At 39.1% G+C, this 19,780-nt stretch overlaps 1 protein-coding gene across 2 annotated transcripts in view; it reads right to left on the bottom strand.

Moving 5' to 3' along the window:
• Positions 1-19,685, bottom strand: part of PDE6D (phosphodiesterase 6D) — a 36,822-nt gene extending 17,137 nt beyond the window's left edge. Inside the window, exon 1 of one of the 2 annotated variants that reach the window (XM_085325186.1) lies at positions 19,427-19,685. In XM_085325186.1, coding sequence (XP_085181312.1) covers positions 19,427-19,453 — 27 coding nt within the window. In that variant the 5' untranslated portion in view covers positions 19,454-19,685. The remainder of the gene's footprint in view (positions 1-19,426) is intronic. The other variant, XM_085325182.1, reaches the window with a different exon arrangement.
• Between the last annotated feature and the right edge of the window lie 95 nt (positions 19,686-19,780).

Below are 19,780 nucleotides of genomic sequence, written 5' to 3'. Positions count from 1 at the left end.
ATTTTTTTTAACATCTTAAGAGGATCTTCACCTTTCCCCATACTGACAGAGCTCACACTTGAGCAGAGAAACAAAGACTTCTTTGACAGAATATTTAAATGAVATAAACATGGATGGTGTTTTAATATAGTCTCACTTCAGTGACCTGAAGTACGGAAAAAAAATTAAAAGGCTTAGAAAAGGCAGTTTTATGCAGCACTGTTTGTGGCCAGATTTTTTCTTTGTTCCTTGAAGCCCTCTGCAATAATTTCTCTCTTGCGTGAAGTGATGTTTATTGAAAATGGCAGAGCTGAACATCAGCAGGTTCCCCTGCTGTTCAGGTGATCTGTCCTCTGAACTCCAAGCAACATCTGGGTCTGAAAGTGTCCCTCCGGTAGAATAAGCAACTGACAACACGAAAAGCCTGGATGACTTCCAACTGCCAGCACTTATGTTGTGACTACATGTTTTTTTCCCCATTAATATTTAATTTTTTTTCCTCCTTTACCTCATGGCTGCTCTTACAGAGCTYTCTAGTACACCAACCTCTTGATTTCCAAGAAACTACTTCCAATAATCCACAGGTTTAGCAGAATCGGRTATTTTAGAAGAAGATGCAACTTACTGGATGTACTAATATATCACGTAATCTTAGAACAGATCTGCACATTGGAAATCGATGGGAGACAGCCTTTGGCATGAGCTCCTCCTCTGCACTTCCAGTTTGTACAGCCCTGCACTCCTAGTATCATCTACTCTGGGCCACCCCAGACAGAAGAATCSTCTCATTTAACTAGTCTAAAAGGTTGTCCTGTGGAATAAACAGCATGCTACAGCTGAGTGACCAATACGTTAACCTTTGATCGTTGTTATAACGGTATAGTTATTAGTTATATAACTATACATAGCTGTATACAACTAACATGTAGTTATAAATGAGTTACACAACTATGGTTACATTAATTATGCTATACATACACAGTTGCAATAACTGCATATTTTAGACACTGGGTAATAAATGTAAGAACTTGCCCTCAGCTACAAAATGAATCAATAAAAAAAAGGAAGGAGGAAATCCCCGGAGGTGTTTGGCTTCAAGTCTCATGCCTCGATAGACAACGCTGCCTCTCTCTTTGGACAGCCAGGAACTGTGCTCGCTGGCTAATGGAAATTCATATTCCAACTTGGAAGGACCGTGCAGTAGCACAGATTGCTGCTATCATGCCACAGAACAGGTGCCAGAGGTTCCCTTCCCTCTGTGTTTTTCTTGCTTTTTGGTGGTTTCTCATTCACCCTAGCTGGAAAGTAGGGTAGTTCTGAATCACTGCCAAGCACCACTAATGAAAGTAGGGACAGGAAGGAAATAGGGATGAGTGGTTATAGAATTAAAGTGCTTTGTAGTGTCTAAAATGGCATCCTAAAGCAGGACAAAAAATAGATGTGCTAGCGCTGACAGTACTAGCAAAATGTTTCTAACTAGAAAAATGAGTAAACATATGAAGCATATCAACAATATTCTTATTCATTAAGACAATTTAAAAACAGCAGAAACATAAAATAAGAGAGTCATGGAGGAAAACATTGCATTTGTTCCTTTGCTTTGTTCATTTTAATTCAGACTGAGTCCCTGTGAAAATGCTTGATTTTCCTATAAATGCTTTTTTTTTTCTTTTTAACTCTGGAATAATCAGGCATGTTTTGATGTTTTGAGTTCAGACATAGTGAAGTTCTTCAGTAAAGTCCATAAATAGTCATGTTTAATATCATAAGTTGATTCTTTGCTCATTTAAGACAAACTGTTAACTAAGGGGAAAAAACCATCTTCCCCACCCTAAAAACTAGAGATGCCCCTAGTACTTAGTTTCTAACATGTTTTTTTACACAAGACTATCTTCCACAAAATTTCTTTAAGTATAAAAGGGAATCCAATGAATGGGTGAAGATACAGCACTTTTTAAATGTATTCAAACTGTCCTCAAAATTGTCAGCTCCAGGAACTGTAGTACTAATTTTGCAAAATGCAGTCAGCAGTTAATCTCAAAGGACGAAGGCTTAGGATAAAATACCATGGCTGTTCATTTCTGGCAGAGACGAGCAGGCACCATTTTGTACAAAATCACCACCCATTTTGTACCAAATGACATCCAGAGATTACCATCTAAAGCACTCTATAAGGGCTGAACCAATATAAACATATTTCGCTTAAGTAAATCCAAATATCACCTTCACTCTACTAGCACTCCCAAAATCAGACTCCTTGAATGTGGGCAGTCAGTGATGCTAAAGGYGATACGCTGGAGCCTTTAGTCTAGAGTGCTTAGTTTCAGAGAAAATGCCAAGTCTTGACATGCTTTGGTTAAAATATTAAAAATAAACTCTCCGATCGAGGCAGAGTTTTGCTTCCAATGATGCCCTACGACCAGCTCTACTACAAGAACCCACAAATGGAGCCGTAACACTGAGATATTCCATTACATGACTGTATTTTGGAACTAGCTGTTTCCATCTCACATAAAAACTCCTGAAGTCTGAGTGCAAGCAGGCAGCCGCTCCAGGAAAGCGTCCACCAAGTTGCATCTCGCCTCGTTTGCTTTTTGCATTACATTCTTCCAGAATCTGTTGGGATCATAGCCCTGGAATAAAATACTTCTGGGGAAAAAAAAAAAAGAAGTAAGCAGTTCAACTAGCAAGCTTTCCATTTAACCTGACTTAGCTTGAAAAAGCTTCCAGTAGTTCCATCCTACCAGGTCCAGCTGGGAATGGGAAAAGAACTTCAAACTCAGTTTTTCACTCATACTTCTACTGTTTTTATGCAATCTATTAACACATACAGTTTCACATTTTAGTGGGAAATCTCTGAAGTCTCAATATCTACCTTAAGCTGAACTCAGAAACAGGTACATTTGTCCTGATGGATTTCTTCTGTTTGTTAAGGATGTCTGAAAATATGCTAGCCTGATCAGATCAGTTAGCTCCTCATAGGATAATTACAACCACAAACACCAGACATGTTAGCAAAGATGCACAGGGTAGCTGTATACCTGGCACCCAGAATACAGGCTAATGAGGACAAGACAGCCCTGCACACAGCCAGTACACTTCTGGCAGATCTGAAGTGCTCAAGCTCCCTATGGAACCTCACCTGTAAAATTTTGGGCCTCTCCATTCTTTGGGGGACACTGCCCTTGCCTTCTCACTGCCAAAGGAGTAACTTCATATAAAAAAATATTGGCTATATTATTGCACATATACATAAAACAACATTTTAGAAAAGGATGCGCAAGTACTTAGGGAAGTCTCTGATAAACTACCTAACCACCTTGCAAAAGGGCAACTGAAGTTCTTGCTTGAATTTAGAAGAAAGAAAACTATAGRAAAGCCAGTTTGTGTGGAGTGCATTTTAGTTCAACTGAGATGAGCTGCTTGGCTTCCTAACACTTGTTCTATTTATTCCTCTACTACAATCTTCTCAGTGTGACGTCTTTAATGAGGAGATCACAACATCCTCTATATTGGCCAGGGAGATAAAGCAACACACACACACACACACACACACACACACACACGAGAAAGCAAGAGTCTTTGAGATGTAACTCAAAATCTCAGCATGCCTATTTGCCATAAAGATTCGACATTTAAATGACTGAATAATGTAAACCTTTCATTAATATTAGACTGCTGTTATGTGTAGATATTATGGGATAAAACACATTATTTCCTTTTTAAAATATGTTTCTTYATCTCTCTATAAAAGATGTCTGCTCATTTTCCCTAGGGATCCTTGTGTTCCCGAAAGATATGAATTTAATGGTGGAGTTGACAATGCCCAGCTGGCACTTAGACCACAAGCTAGAGAACAAGAGGTTTGCTTTTTAATTTTGTAAAGATCAACAAATACTCTGTTCCCTACTAAAATGACTACTGATATACAAGCCCATCTATTTTTGAACCAGCCAGTACCAGATTTTAGAGTATTTCTTTAAAAGATCAGTTGGTAAAACATGGACCCCAAGAACACAATGGAAGCAATTAACCTCATTTCATGCTCACATTTGTGAGAGACTGCTTTGGGGTAAGAAGCAGCAAGAGAGAAAAGAAGAYCACAGATGAAACAAAAAGAGAGAATTTATCTCATCAGTACTCTGGCTGCACTACAAAGCAAGTACACAGAGCAGCAAGATTTTTTTAATAGAAAAAAATGACCAATAATTTTAGCTAGAACTGCATACYTGAATGGTCAGATGACCACTGGGATCAGAACACTCTATATTTAAACAAGTCTGTTTTAGTTGCTTATTTTCTATCCRTTGTAAGGCAAACAAAGATGCCATGGAGGATGCATCTACCCYGATAAGGCAATTGGAACATAAGCCTGCAATTACTATAGTATTTTACATAAAGGCTTCCCTTTGAAYGTAAGTTCATTAATCCAAAGGAGGTCTAGTGTTGATAACTACTATTTTATTATGTTGCTGTACTCAACACTGCAAAAATTCTCTGGATTCTTTGTGTCTGTATTCCAAGCTACTAAATAGAGCCTTCTATCTTTAGAGGACCTTTATTTATTCTATTTCCAGGGATACAGCAAGCACATGGCATGGTAGCATCCCTGAATGTCCATCAGTTCAACATCTGGTTCTTCGTATTACCATTCCTTTGGACTACTGCCCATGTCAAAGATCAGCACCAAGTAGTTCATACATATAAAATACATGTACTAACCTGCCATCTATGTTTGAAAAAGCTCTTATTATTCATTTCTATATTACTATAAATTAATATTAAATAGGTGACTAGTGTGTTCACTAAGGAAACAGTCCTCTAGGTTGGTTACCACTCTTAGCTGGATATTGCTTGTTCAAGAATTTTACTGTAATGTATGTTGGCAAAAATATTCCACACAGAACAAACATTTTTAGTAGAATTCTTTTTATAAGGCTTCAGAAGAAAAAATATTTATAGCAGCKGCAGATCTACAACTTCTGCAAAATAAGGGAAAGGTACACACAAGTTCTTTTAGACTGAACTGTATGCCCCTTAAATATGCCTTGGAGAAACACTGTTCTGTGGAGAACTAGAGGTAGGAGAAGTAAGGTTCCTTCCATGAAAACGTTCTTGCACAGATGCATGTGCTAAGAGAAGATAAAATAAATAGCTTGTTTACCACAGTAGCAGCCTCCTGCTTCCTCTCTTCCAAAGCACCCCTACTGGTACAGAGCAGAGAACAGAGAAACATGGTAACATGTAAGTGATACAGTGGAAATCGGCGCAGGAAGATCATCAGTTGTTTGCAGCATTTTAGTCTCAACGTTCTTCCCAACTGAACAGAACAAATATCTTGGCCATTCAGACTCTGAAACTTAAAAAGAGCTGATTTCAAGACCTAATCTCTTTGGAATCTCACTTTAGTTCAGTGGTGGAAAAGGGGTAGCAATTAATTTCCAGGATACTTTTTACGCAGTATTATCTATAATTTTCAGATCAAATTTTATACTTAACCTTTACTAAAGACATCAGTGGGAACACTCCTTCCTGTTAAATGTTTGGTGTAATACAGTAAATTGTTTCATTCTGTTAAAATGATAAGAAAAGGATTCTACTTGCTGAAGCTTTAACAAGAAGTAATGCTTCCACCGAGCAAGGAGAAAAAAAAAAAAAAAAAGAGAGAGAGATTTCCAAAACAATCTAAAAAGGCTCCTGCATCATTACTGAGATTCCAAAGTTCCTTAAAATGTAATTTCCAGAATCTTCCTAACAGCTTCTATAGTAAGATTATTCTGTGTAACCACTATTATAAATAAAGCCTTCTTCAGTCATTCTATCTGGCCTAAAGCATTTCTTCAGATATATGAGAAAAACTAGATCACATGTGCACATGTGGAAACATTATTGGGATATTTTTTTCTTTTGAAGTTCAGCACTATGTCCATGAACATATGTAAAGCTGATAAAAACTACTATGCACAAAAAAAGTAATATTAGCTTACTGGCAAAGCAGTCATAACCAATGTTGCTGAATACTGATTTCTTCTCTCAGTAACAAGCAGCAGAAAGAAATCCGAACCCAAGGCAGTGAATACAGAGGCTCAGAGATCAACTACACGAGATCAGGGCTGTGACGGCCTCCCTAGCACTTGTACGAACTTCCTTATAATCTTYCTTATGATTCAGATACTGATTACATCCCCAAATAAACAGATAAGAAAGTGATATATGCCTGCATTTGTAGAGTAATTCACTTGGCAGTTGTGATTTTGTTTGGACATAACGAAGTCTGTAATTGGATGGCCCATCTATAACAGATGGCACTGATGACGTTAGCTTGAAGAACTGCTTCTGTACATCCTTACAGCTCTGTTAGGCAAATTTGTTTTCACCTTCTCTTCCCCAGAATACTAGATGGACCATTTGATGAAGGTGTTCACAGTTCTGTGTCCTCTGGTAGCAGCTAGAAACGCACTCCTCCCTTCTCTACACACCATATGGGAAAGGTCAGATGTGTGGCCACAKAGGAAAAAGAAGATAAACACAAAAGTTCACAACTTTTCTCTGTTCCTAGACAGAAAGTCCTGCCATTCACTGTCTATATTTCTGTTGAAGCTGATGGTGCTTAGACTATTGTTCTTCTAAGGGATCAGGAAAAAGYACAAATAAATTTGCCTTCAAAGGCATTCTTTAACTTGTGCTGCTCAGAACAGATCCTAGGCCAGAGGAGAATTCAGTTACTGGCAAGTGAGGTTTCAACTATAGAGAACGACAGAAAATAACACCCTTGAGCCAGACTGCTTATAAAATCTTCTTTAAGGGCAAATCTGTAGYCCAGCCTGCACAGAGCCATGTCATGAATTCAGAGAGGTCTGTGAAAGAGGAGGAATTTATTTGTGCAAAGGATTTTAGGGACTCAGGGGTTTTCACTTGGCTGCGGAACCTTTCCTCTCTCAGTCAGCACTCCAAAGCCAAAAGTCATTATTTCTGATAGGTCCTACCTTCCAGGAAACAAGCTTGTGAGTTTTATTCTATTTGTTAATAGGCAAGTGTTCACACCACCAAAATCAACAGTAACAAAATCAACAGTAACAAAATCAACAGTAACAAAATCACTTAGAGTTTCTTGCTGGCAACCTCAGAGAAGGTAAGACTGAATGCCCAGGCACTGAATCTCTTTTGCATTCACACGCTGATTATGTCTAAACTCTCCTTGCTCTGTTGAGGGAGAATTCCTGTTCCTCAATACCTTATCAACACCATATTAATTTATAAACAGTATTTTTCACCAATGATTGATTTAACTAGGGACTTGTAAATGCACAAGAGTTAATTCAAATTAAGGCATAGGGTGAATTTAGAGTTGAGCAAACCATCCCTTATTTAACGCTTGCCTAGATGTTCTTATCTCCACTAAGTGTGCCCAATCCAAAACAGTCTGATCTATTTTTAAGTGACTTCTGCTGATTTGGAACAGGACACACTCATCCCAGAATAAAGGCATTCACAGAGGCGAAATCAAGTAGAAATAATTGCACTGGAGTAAATTTTAGGAAGATAAGCCCTCAGGTTCTACCTACATTAGAGCTTTTTATGGTAGTATAGCTACTTGTTCTTTGACACTTGGGAAAAAAGTGCAGACACTGCTTTATCTCAGTGCAGTATATTTACATAGTATAGCTACACCAGTGCAAAATTTCCTGGCACAGACAAGCTCCATATTGCCCAAGCCAGAATAAAGACAGTTTGGATTTCTTCAGGGTGGCATTACAGCTCTACAAGCTATTTAGAAAAATAGGCCAGGCAATCAAACCTCCTTTTCCAGGTGTGCTCATATGCCTTCTCTCATAACTAATGGTTAAAAAAAAAAAAAAAAAGAAAGAAATCTTGAAAAGATACTCTTTGCACAGCTTTCAAAGCAAACGCCAGTTGCAGCCTGCAGGGAAAAGGTGAAAGGAGTGCCACTGCTGCAGTATAGTTGTTAATTAGTCTATAAGGATTTGTGTTTATAACACAAGAGTGAAAACTATCTAATGCAACAGAAGTAACACCGGCTGAACAGTTTTCAATCTGATAGCAATACTCAGCATATCTGCACTAACATAAAAGTGACACCGGAATTGCTGGGGGGGAAGACACTCAGTATTGCTAGAGACAGTTTACTCTAAGAACTTCAAGCTTTTTAGAACCTCTGCACCTTTAATACTGTCCTGAAGTATCTCACACACAGCATATCCCTCAGGGTTTCAATCCRGTGTTATTCTGCAACCACGGATATATCCAGAGATCACAGGAGGTTCTCTGGGAAAGCAACTCAGTATCCCTGAAATATAATTAAGGAATTACAKGGGGATTTAATCTTATCAAGATTTTATAGTAAAACAGTACTTAGCCTTGGCACCAATACTCTTCACCTAATGAACAAAATAAAAATTCAAATCAGGCAGAGAAAAAAGCTATGGCAAGCACTTTCATAAAGTCCACACCGACAAACGCTCAATCTCCTATTTGCTGACATGGCACAGCAGTGAAACAAGCCACTCTTTTCCTGGCATTAGTTTACTTCTGATATACAATCCATGAGGACAGTAATAGCTTGAATTTCACTGGAGCTACAAATACCTAGGCTTTTTTTAAGTTAGGCCTGAGTGCATGAAAAATAGGTATACTTAAGCCATGCAAACCGTACAGCCCTTATAGCCAGAGCCGCCATGACTGAACATGAAGATCATCTTCACTGCCAGTCAAAAACTGGCAAAAAAATGATTATGAACACTCTCAACACCAAGCCAGGGTAGCAAGGAAGGATGTGAATATTTAGGTTAATGTCAGCAGTCCCCTAAACTCACAGGACAAGGCTACAGTGAGAGTTGGAGGTTCTCCAAGCGACAATAGAAAAGCAGGCCACAGACTGGAGCTACTATAGTAGTTAGATCCCTGGAGCACTGTGCAAGTCACTGAAAGTATCATTTTGTGGTATCTTTTAGGAAAGTCTATTTCCTTCCTCTGCCGACAACACACTGTTACTTCTCAAAGCAATGAACAATTTCCACTGACATGATACGAGGTTGCTATACAAATGAGAGGTTAGCAACCCATTTCAGTATACAAGGTATTAAAAACACAGGATACAAAACCAATAACTGCTACATGGGCCATTAGCCTAATGGCAAGGCTACATGCTGCAATAGAGATCAAACAATTCTTGATCTTCCACTTTCAACTGACAGCACTAAGATTTCTCAAGGAAAGCAAGTTCATTATCCTGTTTCTTCTAAGGAAGGGAGGAAAGCCTGCAGCATACAGCCCAAGTAGAGAATAAAAGAGATCTGCAAATACAGTCAGGAGAGAATGGCTGGTCATTGCACGAGGAAATTTATCTTGCAAATGGACCGGAGGCCATTGAAGGCAGAGGAAGAAGAGAAAGAGGAATTTACAGAGACTGAGGAAGAACTCTGAAGAAGAAGGGCTCCATGTCAGGATTACTGTGCTTTTTTAGGAACCTGCTAGAATAGGAGAAGTGCTGAAATCAGCAACTTGGATTAGCAATTTGACAATTTAACCATTCCACCATTTTACGCAGTGCTAGGCAGTAAGTCAGTCAGAAAAGACAGCAAGTGGTTTGGAAAAGCACTACAACAAAACAGTAAAATTATAAGTAAAACTTAATTTCAGTTCTAAACTGGTTTAGAGTTATTATAGTATTATAAATATCATTAATATTTGGTTGTAGATATTGTACTTTAATGTACATATGAGACCTACAGACATATTACTGTACTTATACGAAACTCCTCAGTATGTCAGTAGAGATCTCGCCAAGATGGAGATTCTGTACCCAAGCCAAGTGTCTATTTTAGCACCCACTGGAATTCAGGTCAAAAATACTACTGTAGGGATACTGAAATGACAAAAGTGCTGAATTGTATTACTTCCAAGTAATTACTGTAGCTTTCATTATCAAGAAAACCKACAGTCGTGTTTACACTGAGATGCGCATTTTAATTTCTTACTTTAACAAGCTTTTAAATTCTCAGATACTGAGATCTTATTTTTAAAAAGTTAATCAAAATTTATTGATGTCCTTTTCAGTTTGAACAATGAAATATATTATGTCTGCTAAGAAGACTATCATGTATAAATAACACCACCAGCTATAGTTCACAAGTCAGTTCTTTCAGATAACTAATTTTTACTGATAACTGAACTCCAATTAATGTGAAAATACTGCAACGTAGTTATTGAGAAGCTAGATTTACAGGTAGGTGGTATAAATACCGTGTTTTTTAAAGTATTAGTTTGCTGTTTCAGAACATATAATTACCTAAGCATTTATGTTAAAGAAAATGTGAAAGTTTCGAAGTTACATGCACAAAACTCAGAAAATGCCATAATTAACATCATCTGCATCCTTTACAGGTATGCCTACATCCCAATATAGTCTTTATGTATTTGAAATTGCACAATCTTTTTAAACATGCCTCCATCTCATTTACTGCATTTACTATTACAGAAAGGGCAAAACCGGGATCTGTCAATGCAACATTATTTAGTACCGATACTTCCCCGTACTTCAGGAGGAAAACAAGGAGTTAATGTTTTATCAATGGAACAAATGCAAGGGAAGGGCATGACCTGTGTGAAATGTTTTCACCTGGTCTCTGGCAGGAGTGTATTTAAATGAGGAAGAGAGGCCTGGTGAGGCAAGTATGGCTAAGGGCCTTGGGAGAGAGTGTGTGTGGCAAGAAGGGAGGAATGACCCAGAGCATCAAAGAGGTGAGCCTGTGACTTCATCTGGGGAAGCACTCCTTCAGTTCAGGCTATTTTTAAAGAGAGGGATGATCTTAATTCTTAGATTTTGAGACTTGTGAAGTTTAAGGTCATTATTACAATGATATAATGTGGTTTCCTTTGAAGGAGTTACAAGGGGAAAACACATAAAACTTTTTTTTTTTCCTGGAGCTGTTTAGATATTGCATTTTTTTTTTATGGCAAAAAAAAATGTGATTGTAGTGATTCCTTGTGAATTAACTATGGTGCTGTGAACAGCCCCAACTGGAATACAATTAGTATAAATTAGATTAGCCTTTTTCTCTGTTTTCTGGAACAAATAACTTAAAACAACATGTGCTTGCTTTTCAAGGCTCCATACAATTTTCAGCCAATGATTTCCTATGAGTTCATGAGAGCTGTAGGAGAATCATGTCTCTAAGTGTTTGCTACATGTTCTCAGGTTTTGCTTGTGACTTTGCCTGGGGCAGTAGCTTGTCACACAGAACTAATGCTTAAGATCTGATGCCCAGAGCAAGTTTAAAGAATAGATGACTACCTTACCAAAGGCATCCAAAATGCATTTTGAAAAGCTGTGTTACCATGAACTTAGCAATGTCAGCATGTTTACCTAAGAGGAGCAATCTGATTTCAGAGAACTGGTGCTGCAAGAGTAACTAAGCGTGGTAATGTAAGGTGAGAAACAGGTGAGTGAGTGATGGAGAAGGTGGCACAAGACTGCACTGAGGGAAATGTTAATTTATGCAAGACTGAGGCTGTGAATGTGACACCTGCCAGCAGCAGAGTTGGAGGAAGACAGTACTGCTGTTAGTGGCTTTCCCCAGTTGCTTGTTACTTTCCCCCAAATCTAACAGCTGAGCTGTTGGTAAAACTGCTAACCTGATCTACTTGACCAACGCAGGTCTCTGCTCTTTAACCTACTGCTTGAGCTGGTTAAGCTAGTATGCCTCATCTTGACTGAAACAGGAGGCTGCACAGTGCTCAGCTGGGCAGCTCAGCTCTTACATCTGAAGAGGTAAGAAGCATCTGGGAAAGGTAACCTCCAGTCAGCACAGCTGCTGCTGTGGAAGTACACATATCACAAAATGTAAGGGCAGATATCCTTCAGGTGTCCTCCTTCTCTCAGAAGCAACAAAGCCATGCCACTCCCTTCCTTAACCATCACCTTAAGGCTAATAAGGTTTAAGGGGTGGGCGGAGGAAGTTCTTCTGATTACACTTATCTTGGATCCTGGTTAAGAAAATCTCTTTACAAGAGAAACAATTAAGTCTTAATTTGGACTGTGACTAACAGATGAAGTCTCCTAATGCACTGAACAGCCTYTCCTAAAGACTTCTAAATAGGAAGTCAAATATCTAAAGTATCTCTATAAAGATCCCCTGTCTTATAGGTAAGTAGGTCTTTGCCCTAGTATCTAATTTCCAGGTGGGTTGGTTTAGTCCAGCATATGCCAGTACACTTGGAGGGGAAATGCTTTTTTCTGTACCACTGCTCAAATCTTTTTCTGCAAGAGAAGTGAGTACTGCAGAACTTCTTTTAAGCAGAGAGCTAGCAACAGGCCATGCCGACAGATGAATGGAGAACAGGTTCCTTCCTAGCGAGGAGGGAGCATTTTTGTATTTTAGTATTTTCCTCATATACAGAACTCGTATTTAAGCCCATGCAAAAGTTCAGCTTTCACTRTCTCCTAGAATAGAATTTCCTTTGCCTTTCCAAGCCAGACTTCAGAAGTTAATTCTCTGCTTTTCCAGCAGGCTGTCCCTGATTAGATGTTCCTGACACTTAGTAAAACATCAAAAACATCATATGGGTTTTCTGGAGCTAAGTACCAGGCTTTAGTTGGGAAAGGCTTGAAGTCCTCTGAAGTGAGGAGGAGAAGCGTGCAGGCAACTTGCTTAGGTAGGGTATACGTTAATTCAAGACTGAAGTGCAAGATTCCCTACTGTCTTGATACAATACATGGGGAAAATGAGCAATAGCTGCTGTTCTAGGGACCAAATGAACTTCTGACTGTCTGCAGAGTAGACAAAGCTCATGCACAGTGCAGCATACAGACTGACCCATATAAGATCACTGAGAGAAGTAAAATCCTGCACACWCTCATTCTCTCTAATGGAAGACAATATCGCTCTGAGCTAGTTAATCCTTTCAGTATAGGAGTGGACAGATTTAATAACCTGATGCTTTTGTGCACTGTTATTCCAAAAGCTGATTGAAGGTAAAAGGCAAGAGCAAGAAAAATCACTCTTACATAAGCCTGTCCTTCTTCTGTAAGATTGTCACCAGATATCCTAGTCATGAGCATGATCAACTCAAAAGTTCACTCATGTCTAAATCTGATATAGAAGAGATTTGGAGGAAACAATATTTTGGGTTGGTGAACTGCAGTACAGGAAAAATCTGACAACAGAACTTCATGATCATAATCACAAGTGAATTCTGGCAGTCMATCAAGCATTTAGTAACATTAACCAGGACCCTGGTTGTTACTGCTATTCTAGAGAGCTTCAACTACCCTATGGCGTCCAGCCTTCCAGGAGTCTTGCTCTGCTTACTTGAATGCAGTGTCAAATGGATGTGGAAACTTTACTGCTGAATTAGTGAGGGGGTTTCCTAAACAATCACCTGTTACTGTTCCTTTGCACTGATCCGGGAGTGACACTACATGTGCTGAGCCTCCTGTTCTTGTGGGGGCTCCTGATTCAGCTTTGGAGGATGAGATGGTAGATTCTAGAAACTGCTTTTTATTACTTGGTACTGTAGCTTGTTGCACACTACAACTGTAGATACACGAGATGCTCCCTTAGGTGTGAGAGCAACATGTGTGCCAACAAGTCAGCTATCATGCTGCTTACAGAACATTGATGATAAACTTAGCTATGCTAGCATCCAGAGAAATACAAAATTAAATASTGGAAGACCTATTTAATTTCCACATGGAAGTTCTCTGCTTGTTACCGATATATGGGAGCCTAGCAATGAATCCTTGTATACTTCCATACAGTCAAATTCYAGACATAACCAAAACACTAGTTTGTCCTTAATGGAGGATGTGGACTCAAATTTTAAGCTGCCTTAGAATTTGCCAGCTTGCAGACTGGGAGAGAAGAAGCTAATATATTACACATCACAAGTCAAATGCAGAATTCCAAATATAGTGGCCTGCTGTCTTCCTCCATGTAGAATTTCACACTGTACTAGCTACTCCCRTAAATGGCATTAGTCTAACAAGACTTTTAAAATGTAATTTCTCTATGCATTCTGGCCATGATAAATTAGGGGGTGCGGTGAGGGGGRAAATGTTTGTCACTTAATCCATTGGATGACCATCTCCCACATGTGGGAATAAAAAATAATGCAACAGTTGCTGAAGCATAAGTCAACAGTGATTTCTAGGGATTTTGAGCCCTGCCAAGGATGCACAGAGTAATTGAGACTATCAGAATATGGTAGGAAGAAATAAGAAAGAATAAGCTTAATGTTAATGGAAACTGAACCATTGTAGGTATCTTATTAGATCAACACTAATAAGTAAGCAATTAAAATTACTGAAACTACATTCCAGTGAAAACATTACACTAGTAAGTTTTGCAGGAGGTGTGTGTGAAAGGACAGGCAGCAGAACACTTGCATAGTTGACTACAACCTCTTCAGTTTATCTTCTGTCTTGAACCGCTAATTTGACCTTAACTACTAGATTTAACTGAAATCAGTGAGGGGAAAACTTAATTTTCTAGTTAATACAGCTTAAGTATTTTGAGTTGTATTTAGATATTCTTCTCTGCCTCTAGTGCTGAATAAATGCTTCCTAAGTGTGCCTGTGGTTTTTTTTTTTTTTAAGCACCACTTCCTACAAGTGAACTGCATTAAATCTGTAAGTCAGAAAACTGGCTTTATTCAATCTTTTGATGGGAAGAATAATAAACACCTCAGTGCTTAACTGCAATCATTTTTTGTCAATTACAGTGAATGAAGGGGGAGCATGAAGGTCTTAGTCTTTACCAAAGAACCTGACAGGGTGACTTTTCTAAAAATTCTTGATTATCTGCAAATAGGCCTCAATCTTCATATTTCTCATTCATAGATCATCTAGTCTAGCAGAGCCCCAGATCATCAAATACTGCAGAATAAACCAGTTGGCACTGGAAATAATATGGTAAAGACATCTTGACCACAATTACTTAGCTTCAGCCAGGTTGTACTTGGCATTTTCTAGATAATGTTCTGGCCTCTGAAAGAAAGACCTTTTGASTGTGAAGGGATGCAAACTTGTTCTCTGTAGTTAGAGCAACTGGAAAATCTTGACAGATACAAGAGTTGTCAAGTATTTTAAGGTTATAGATAGCAAAGTGGTAATGCAAGTTCAAAAGCAACAAAAGACCAAGTTTTCAGATATAAATAACAAGCTCTATGCCTGGTACAATCTGTCAAATTTTAGAAACCAGAAAAATGGGTGGGGAGCACAAACTCACTTGCTGTTCTAGAGGCTCTTGAATTGTGTGGTACAAGCTAGTTGTGAGTTCAGTACARCTTTGGTGCTGTACAGAATACATCTTCCACATTCTAGGAAGTTCTGCTTCTGTTAGCTGGCTAGTGTCTCCTTTTAACCAATTAAATTGGTGATTCATCTTTATTCAACTGCAGGAAGTCTTAAACCAAGATCTGAGGACATTCACATGGGAAACCTTAGGGAAAAAAAAAACATTTTAAAGGACAATTAAAGCTGCCACCTTGTTTTGTGAATAAGGCAATAAATGAGCATTTTTACTTAAGCACTTAAAGATCTACTGACTTAAAAATAGGTCAGAGACTCAACCTGATGGAACTTTTGTTTGAATTTGATAACTTCTGAATGCTGCATGGAAGCCAGCCTAAAACTTTGGAAAACTGTTCTAGGAACTGTCAGGCAAGGCTTCCATTGGCTACACATCTCGTGTGTGTGTAATGGCAGAGGCAGGCTGGAAGCTGGGGAAGAAGTCCCACTGTTTGCAAAGCAATATGAGGTTTGTGGAAGCTGTTAATGGTTTCTGATATAATTATCCCTCATTACAGCTCTTGGGAGGATGGACAGAGCTTAACAGTTTACCCTGCTAGATTTACTTCCTAGATGGAAAAATAATGGCAAGAGTATTGGAGAAGGTGCTGGGAAACAGGAGGATGTCATTCAGGGAATTTCAGGGATTTTAAGGAGGCCATTTGACATACACGAAAAGTTCTGCCTATAAATACTACAGAGTATATGAGCTATACTTATGGGCTTATACTGACCACAAACACTAGTTTCATAACTCATAACAATTCTGACCTGAATGTCTCTTTGTGCTTAAGTTCAGCATATCAATTTTTTTGAGACTTCTGAATTATTTCAGAGTAAACTTGTATGTGGACTTCTATTGGGCTATACAGCTTATCTTACTGTATTAATATCTATATGGCAACTAATACTGGAGGCCTAGTTCTGATGAGGCTTCTCTGTTCAGAAGCAAATAGGTGGTACTTTGAATTTTAAGATTTAGAGCTCAGAAAAATAGCTGTGCTTACTCATGTCTTGGAAGGCTAGTCTTAGCACCTTAACCATATACTGTTTGAGTAGCTTTTTAGCTCTTGGCTTTTTTTTTTTTCCTTTCTTTTACTGGCAGAAACATTACAGGAAGAAACACAAAACCTGAACTGTGATCCCTCAAGAGCTGGATGTGAACTAGCTGTTGTAGCCCATGATCAGGTATTTCTAATGTATACCACAGATGGCTTTTAAGCAAAGCACATACAATTTTCACATGCTGGCAAACTGKGTTAAACAAAAGTTGTCTAAAATTGCAGTTCACTTATTCTAGTGAACATAGCAAAACAAAACATTTCTGCTACTTTATATTGAAACAAAGATATAAAGGCAACCCACAAATTACCAAGGGCGTTGAAAAAGCCTTTGAAAACTCCTCAGTGCCAGTTTCTGACTGTTACAGGGAAACATTTTCAGTGTTAATCTAAGAAAAGAGATGTTAAACCCATGTATTTAAGAGTACACAATAATTTTAAAGATAAAATGGCAGAATGAAACCTGAAGAATGTTGAAAAGTAAGTGTAGGTCAAATAAAATTCTGTTCTTTAGCTTGACAGAGCAACTGTCTCACCTTCTGGAAACAAGGACAGTCAATACTCTTGTGTTTGAAACTGCAGGACCAGTTTTGCCTACTCTTGGAAATGAAAACTTGACTAATATTTCAGAAGAGTAAGTTACCATCCGAACTGATACTGCTTATAGTCAAACAACCAGACTGCATTCACATGGCACTAGACTACTGCAGATCTTGTGCTTTTTTAGTATAAGCACCACTGCTCAGGAGAGTGCCTTCRAAAGGGAGAATTCATGAACATACTGTATGTTTTGTTAACAAATACAGTTCTCAAGAAATGACAAGCTATAAAAGTTGCTGGTTAGCTGCTTTCCATCTGTTGCTATGCAGCAAACTTACAAATTGAACACTGACAGCACATGAACTGATGCCATAAAAATTCTTAGGACAAGTATAATATCCTCATTGCCTGTAAACTCTAAATACTTATAGTTTTCATCTTTTCAGGAAATAGTAAAATCTGAGAAAAGAGAGCAAATATTTCTGKTTTGAATTTGAGGATGTTAGCCACAACATGTTTCTGCACTAGTGTCACAGAGGAAGGAAAATATCTGTGTATTGAAGTCAGAGGGTGGATTGGTGATCTAATTTCCACAGCAGCGTGTCCCAGTTGGTTGGAAAGTCTGTAGTCAGCCTCTTCTTGGGAACCACAGGCAAACTGAACTTGTTTGAGGCAAACTTAAACTACCCAATCAGAACTACCTTGCCTGTTCTGTGTTAAAGCAAGCAAGTATTTCAGAGATCTGCCTTCATGACAGTCTACCCTATCAACTGATCTAGCTATGCAGGGAATCTAGAACATCCATACCCTAGGTACCACTGTGCTAGTTTCCTGTGTTAAAGCAAGCACAGCTTCAAGTGCCAAGTTTGCAGGGTTTGCTTAAGGTGGAGTTAACTCCTTCCTGAGACAGGAGGAGGAAGTTTAAGTACTCCAAAGATGAACATATCCTGAAAAGCTGTAAATTTCTCTTCCTTTATATTAAGCAAATTAAAATAGATATAGCAGTAGAGTGGGCAGAAAGATAAAGCATTTATTTAAAATCTAATGTTCTTTAAAATACATGTTTACCCTTAGAAAAATAAATAAATCTGAGCTAATGGCTGTCTTACAGTGAGCATGGTCAGATCTGGGCATGAGTAGTTTCCTGCATGGATGGCACAGTGTSTCAAGGCTTTTTTTCTCACAAATGAGGAATGTCTGTTCAGCCACATTTACTTCTGGTTTACTAAAGACACATCAAGACTTYTTTTTACTATTTTAATTTCTTATAAGAAGTTCCAATTATAACATTCTTGAGAAAAGCTTCCCTGCTCTTGGACTTGCAGGCTTGACAGCATGAAAACTTTATGGTAGGCAGTGACCTGAGCTATCACAATACTTTAGCATGCTCTGAGAAGCATGATCAATGATCAAAGTATTGCCTAAAAATATCCTATTATTTGATTGTCAAGAGGTAATATTGATTTCAGTGACTATATAATGGAAGATTACTTCATGTTCTTCAGCCTGGAATTGCAGAGTATTTCCATTAAAGATTATTTGCTCACACTATAGCTGCTTGAGACAACAGAAGTTTACCTTAGGTTTGTCRGACATCGTGCCTCTTAAAGGTGAAAAAACTTTGTATTTAACTAATTCTGTAGCTTGTTGGCTTATTTCATCCAAAGTTGGACAAAGGTCCTCAAATTCTTCTCTTCAGTGAAGACCATATACAAATGCATACAAAAAGCAGTTAACTCTGTTCCCTAGTGTTCCAAGCACTCGCTTCTACCAATATGTTAGGGTGATTTTTGTCAGAAGCTTATGCTTTTGCTAAATGCCTGCATGTAATGCTGTTCAAGTGTTTTTGATAATTCAAATTACATATTCATAAACAGAATTGTCAATATTGCTACTGCACAAGCAAAGAAACCAGATGCACCACAAGGCTGGGGGAAGGGACAGTGATTTAAAAGTTGAGAAGCATCTGCTTACGGTTTAATAGTAGCTGTTTGGCTAAATCCAACCTAGAGCATCTCAGATCCTGCTACAGATGGCATACAGATTACAAACATCTTGCTGATAAAAAGCTGTTCAGAAATAATGGTATTAGATCAAGAGGGCACTTCTTTTCAGTATATTAAAAAAAAATGTATAATTTCACCCTGTGTCTAAAGATCAAGCTGGAAAGCTTGTGTCTGTCTTCTAAATTTAGAATCTGCTATAATGAAATATAGTAACTTAATTTTATAAGTATAGTATATGTCTCCCACTCTTGATTTGTGCATGGGCCTTTGGTCTGAGCCTTTCTCTACTGAAATCCTGGGTTGGAAGGGTTTGTGCAGGGTCTCATTTCTTTTCCAAGCTCAGATCTATCTCATTTGCTCAGGATTATAGCTATATTCAAATAATACACTCAGCTGTAAAATGAGAAGGCTTCCTGAAAGCTACAATGCTAAAGTTGCAGGATGAATTGCATGGGAAGACACGGGCGCCTATGGTATGGCAGCATCAGCAATAAAAGACACTTTACAGCCAACAAAACATGTGCCAGTACCTCACAGCAAGAAAAGGACCACGACATCTAGCTGCTGCTGTGCTTGGAGAGCAGGTATTTCCTTCCGCACGGAGGCCCTCGAGCAGCGCCGGCTCCCGGGGGGCGCGAGGAGGGCGGCCGAGGGGAAGGGAGCGGATCCTCCGCGGCTGGGGCGCGCCGGGCTCCCGGCTCCTCGCCCGCCCTCTGCGAGCTCCAGCTCGGGGGGCTCCGGCGGCTCCGGGGCGGCCCGTCAGCAGCCGCCCAGTGGACAGCTCCGGCCGCCGGGGTTCCTCCCCCCCCCTCCCGCCAGCCCGGTCCCGAAGCGGGGAGCCCAGCCAGGACGCCGCGGTGAGGGTCTCCCTCCCTTCCCGCGCC

Source organism: Rhea americana, unplaced genomic scaffold (assembly GCF_003343005.1).
Source record: "Rhea americana isolate MKP2758 unplaced genomic scaffold, rheAme1 scaffold_96, whole genome shotgun sequence".
Taxonomy (NCBI): Eukaryota; Metazoa; Chordata; class Aves; order Rheiformes; family Rheidae; genus Rhea; species Rhea americana.
The sequence above is the reverse complement of the archived record's forward strand: the minus strand, read 5'-3'. Positions and strand labels throughout refer to the sequence as shown.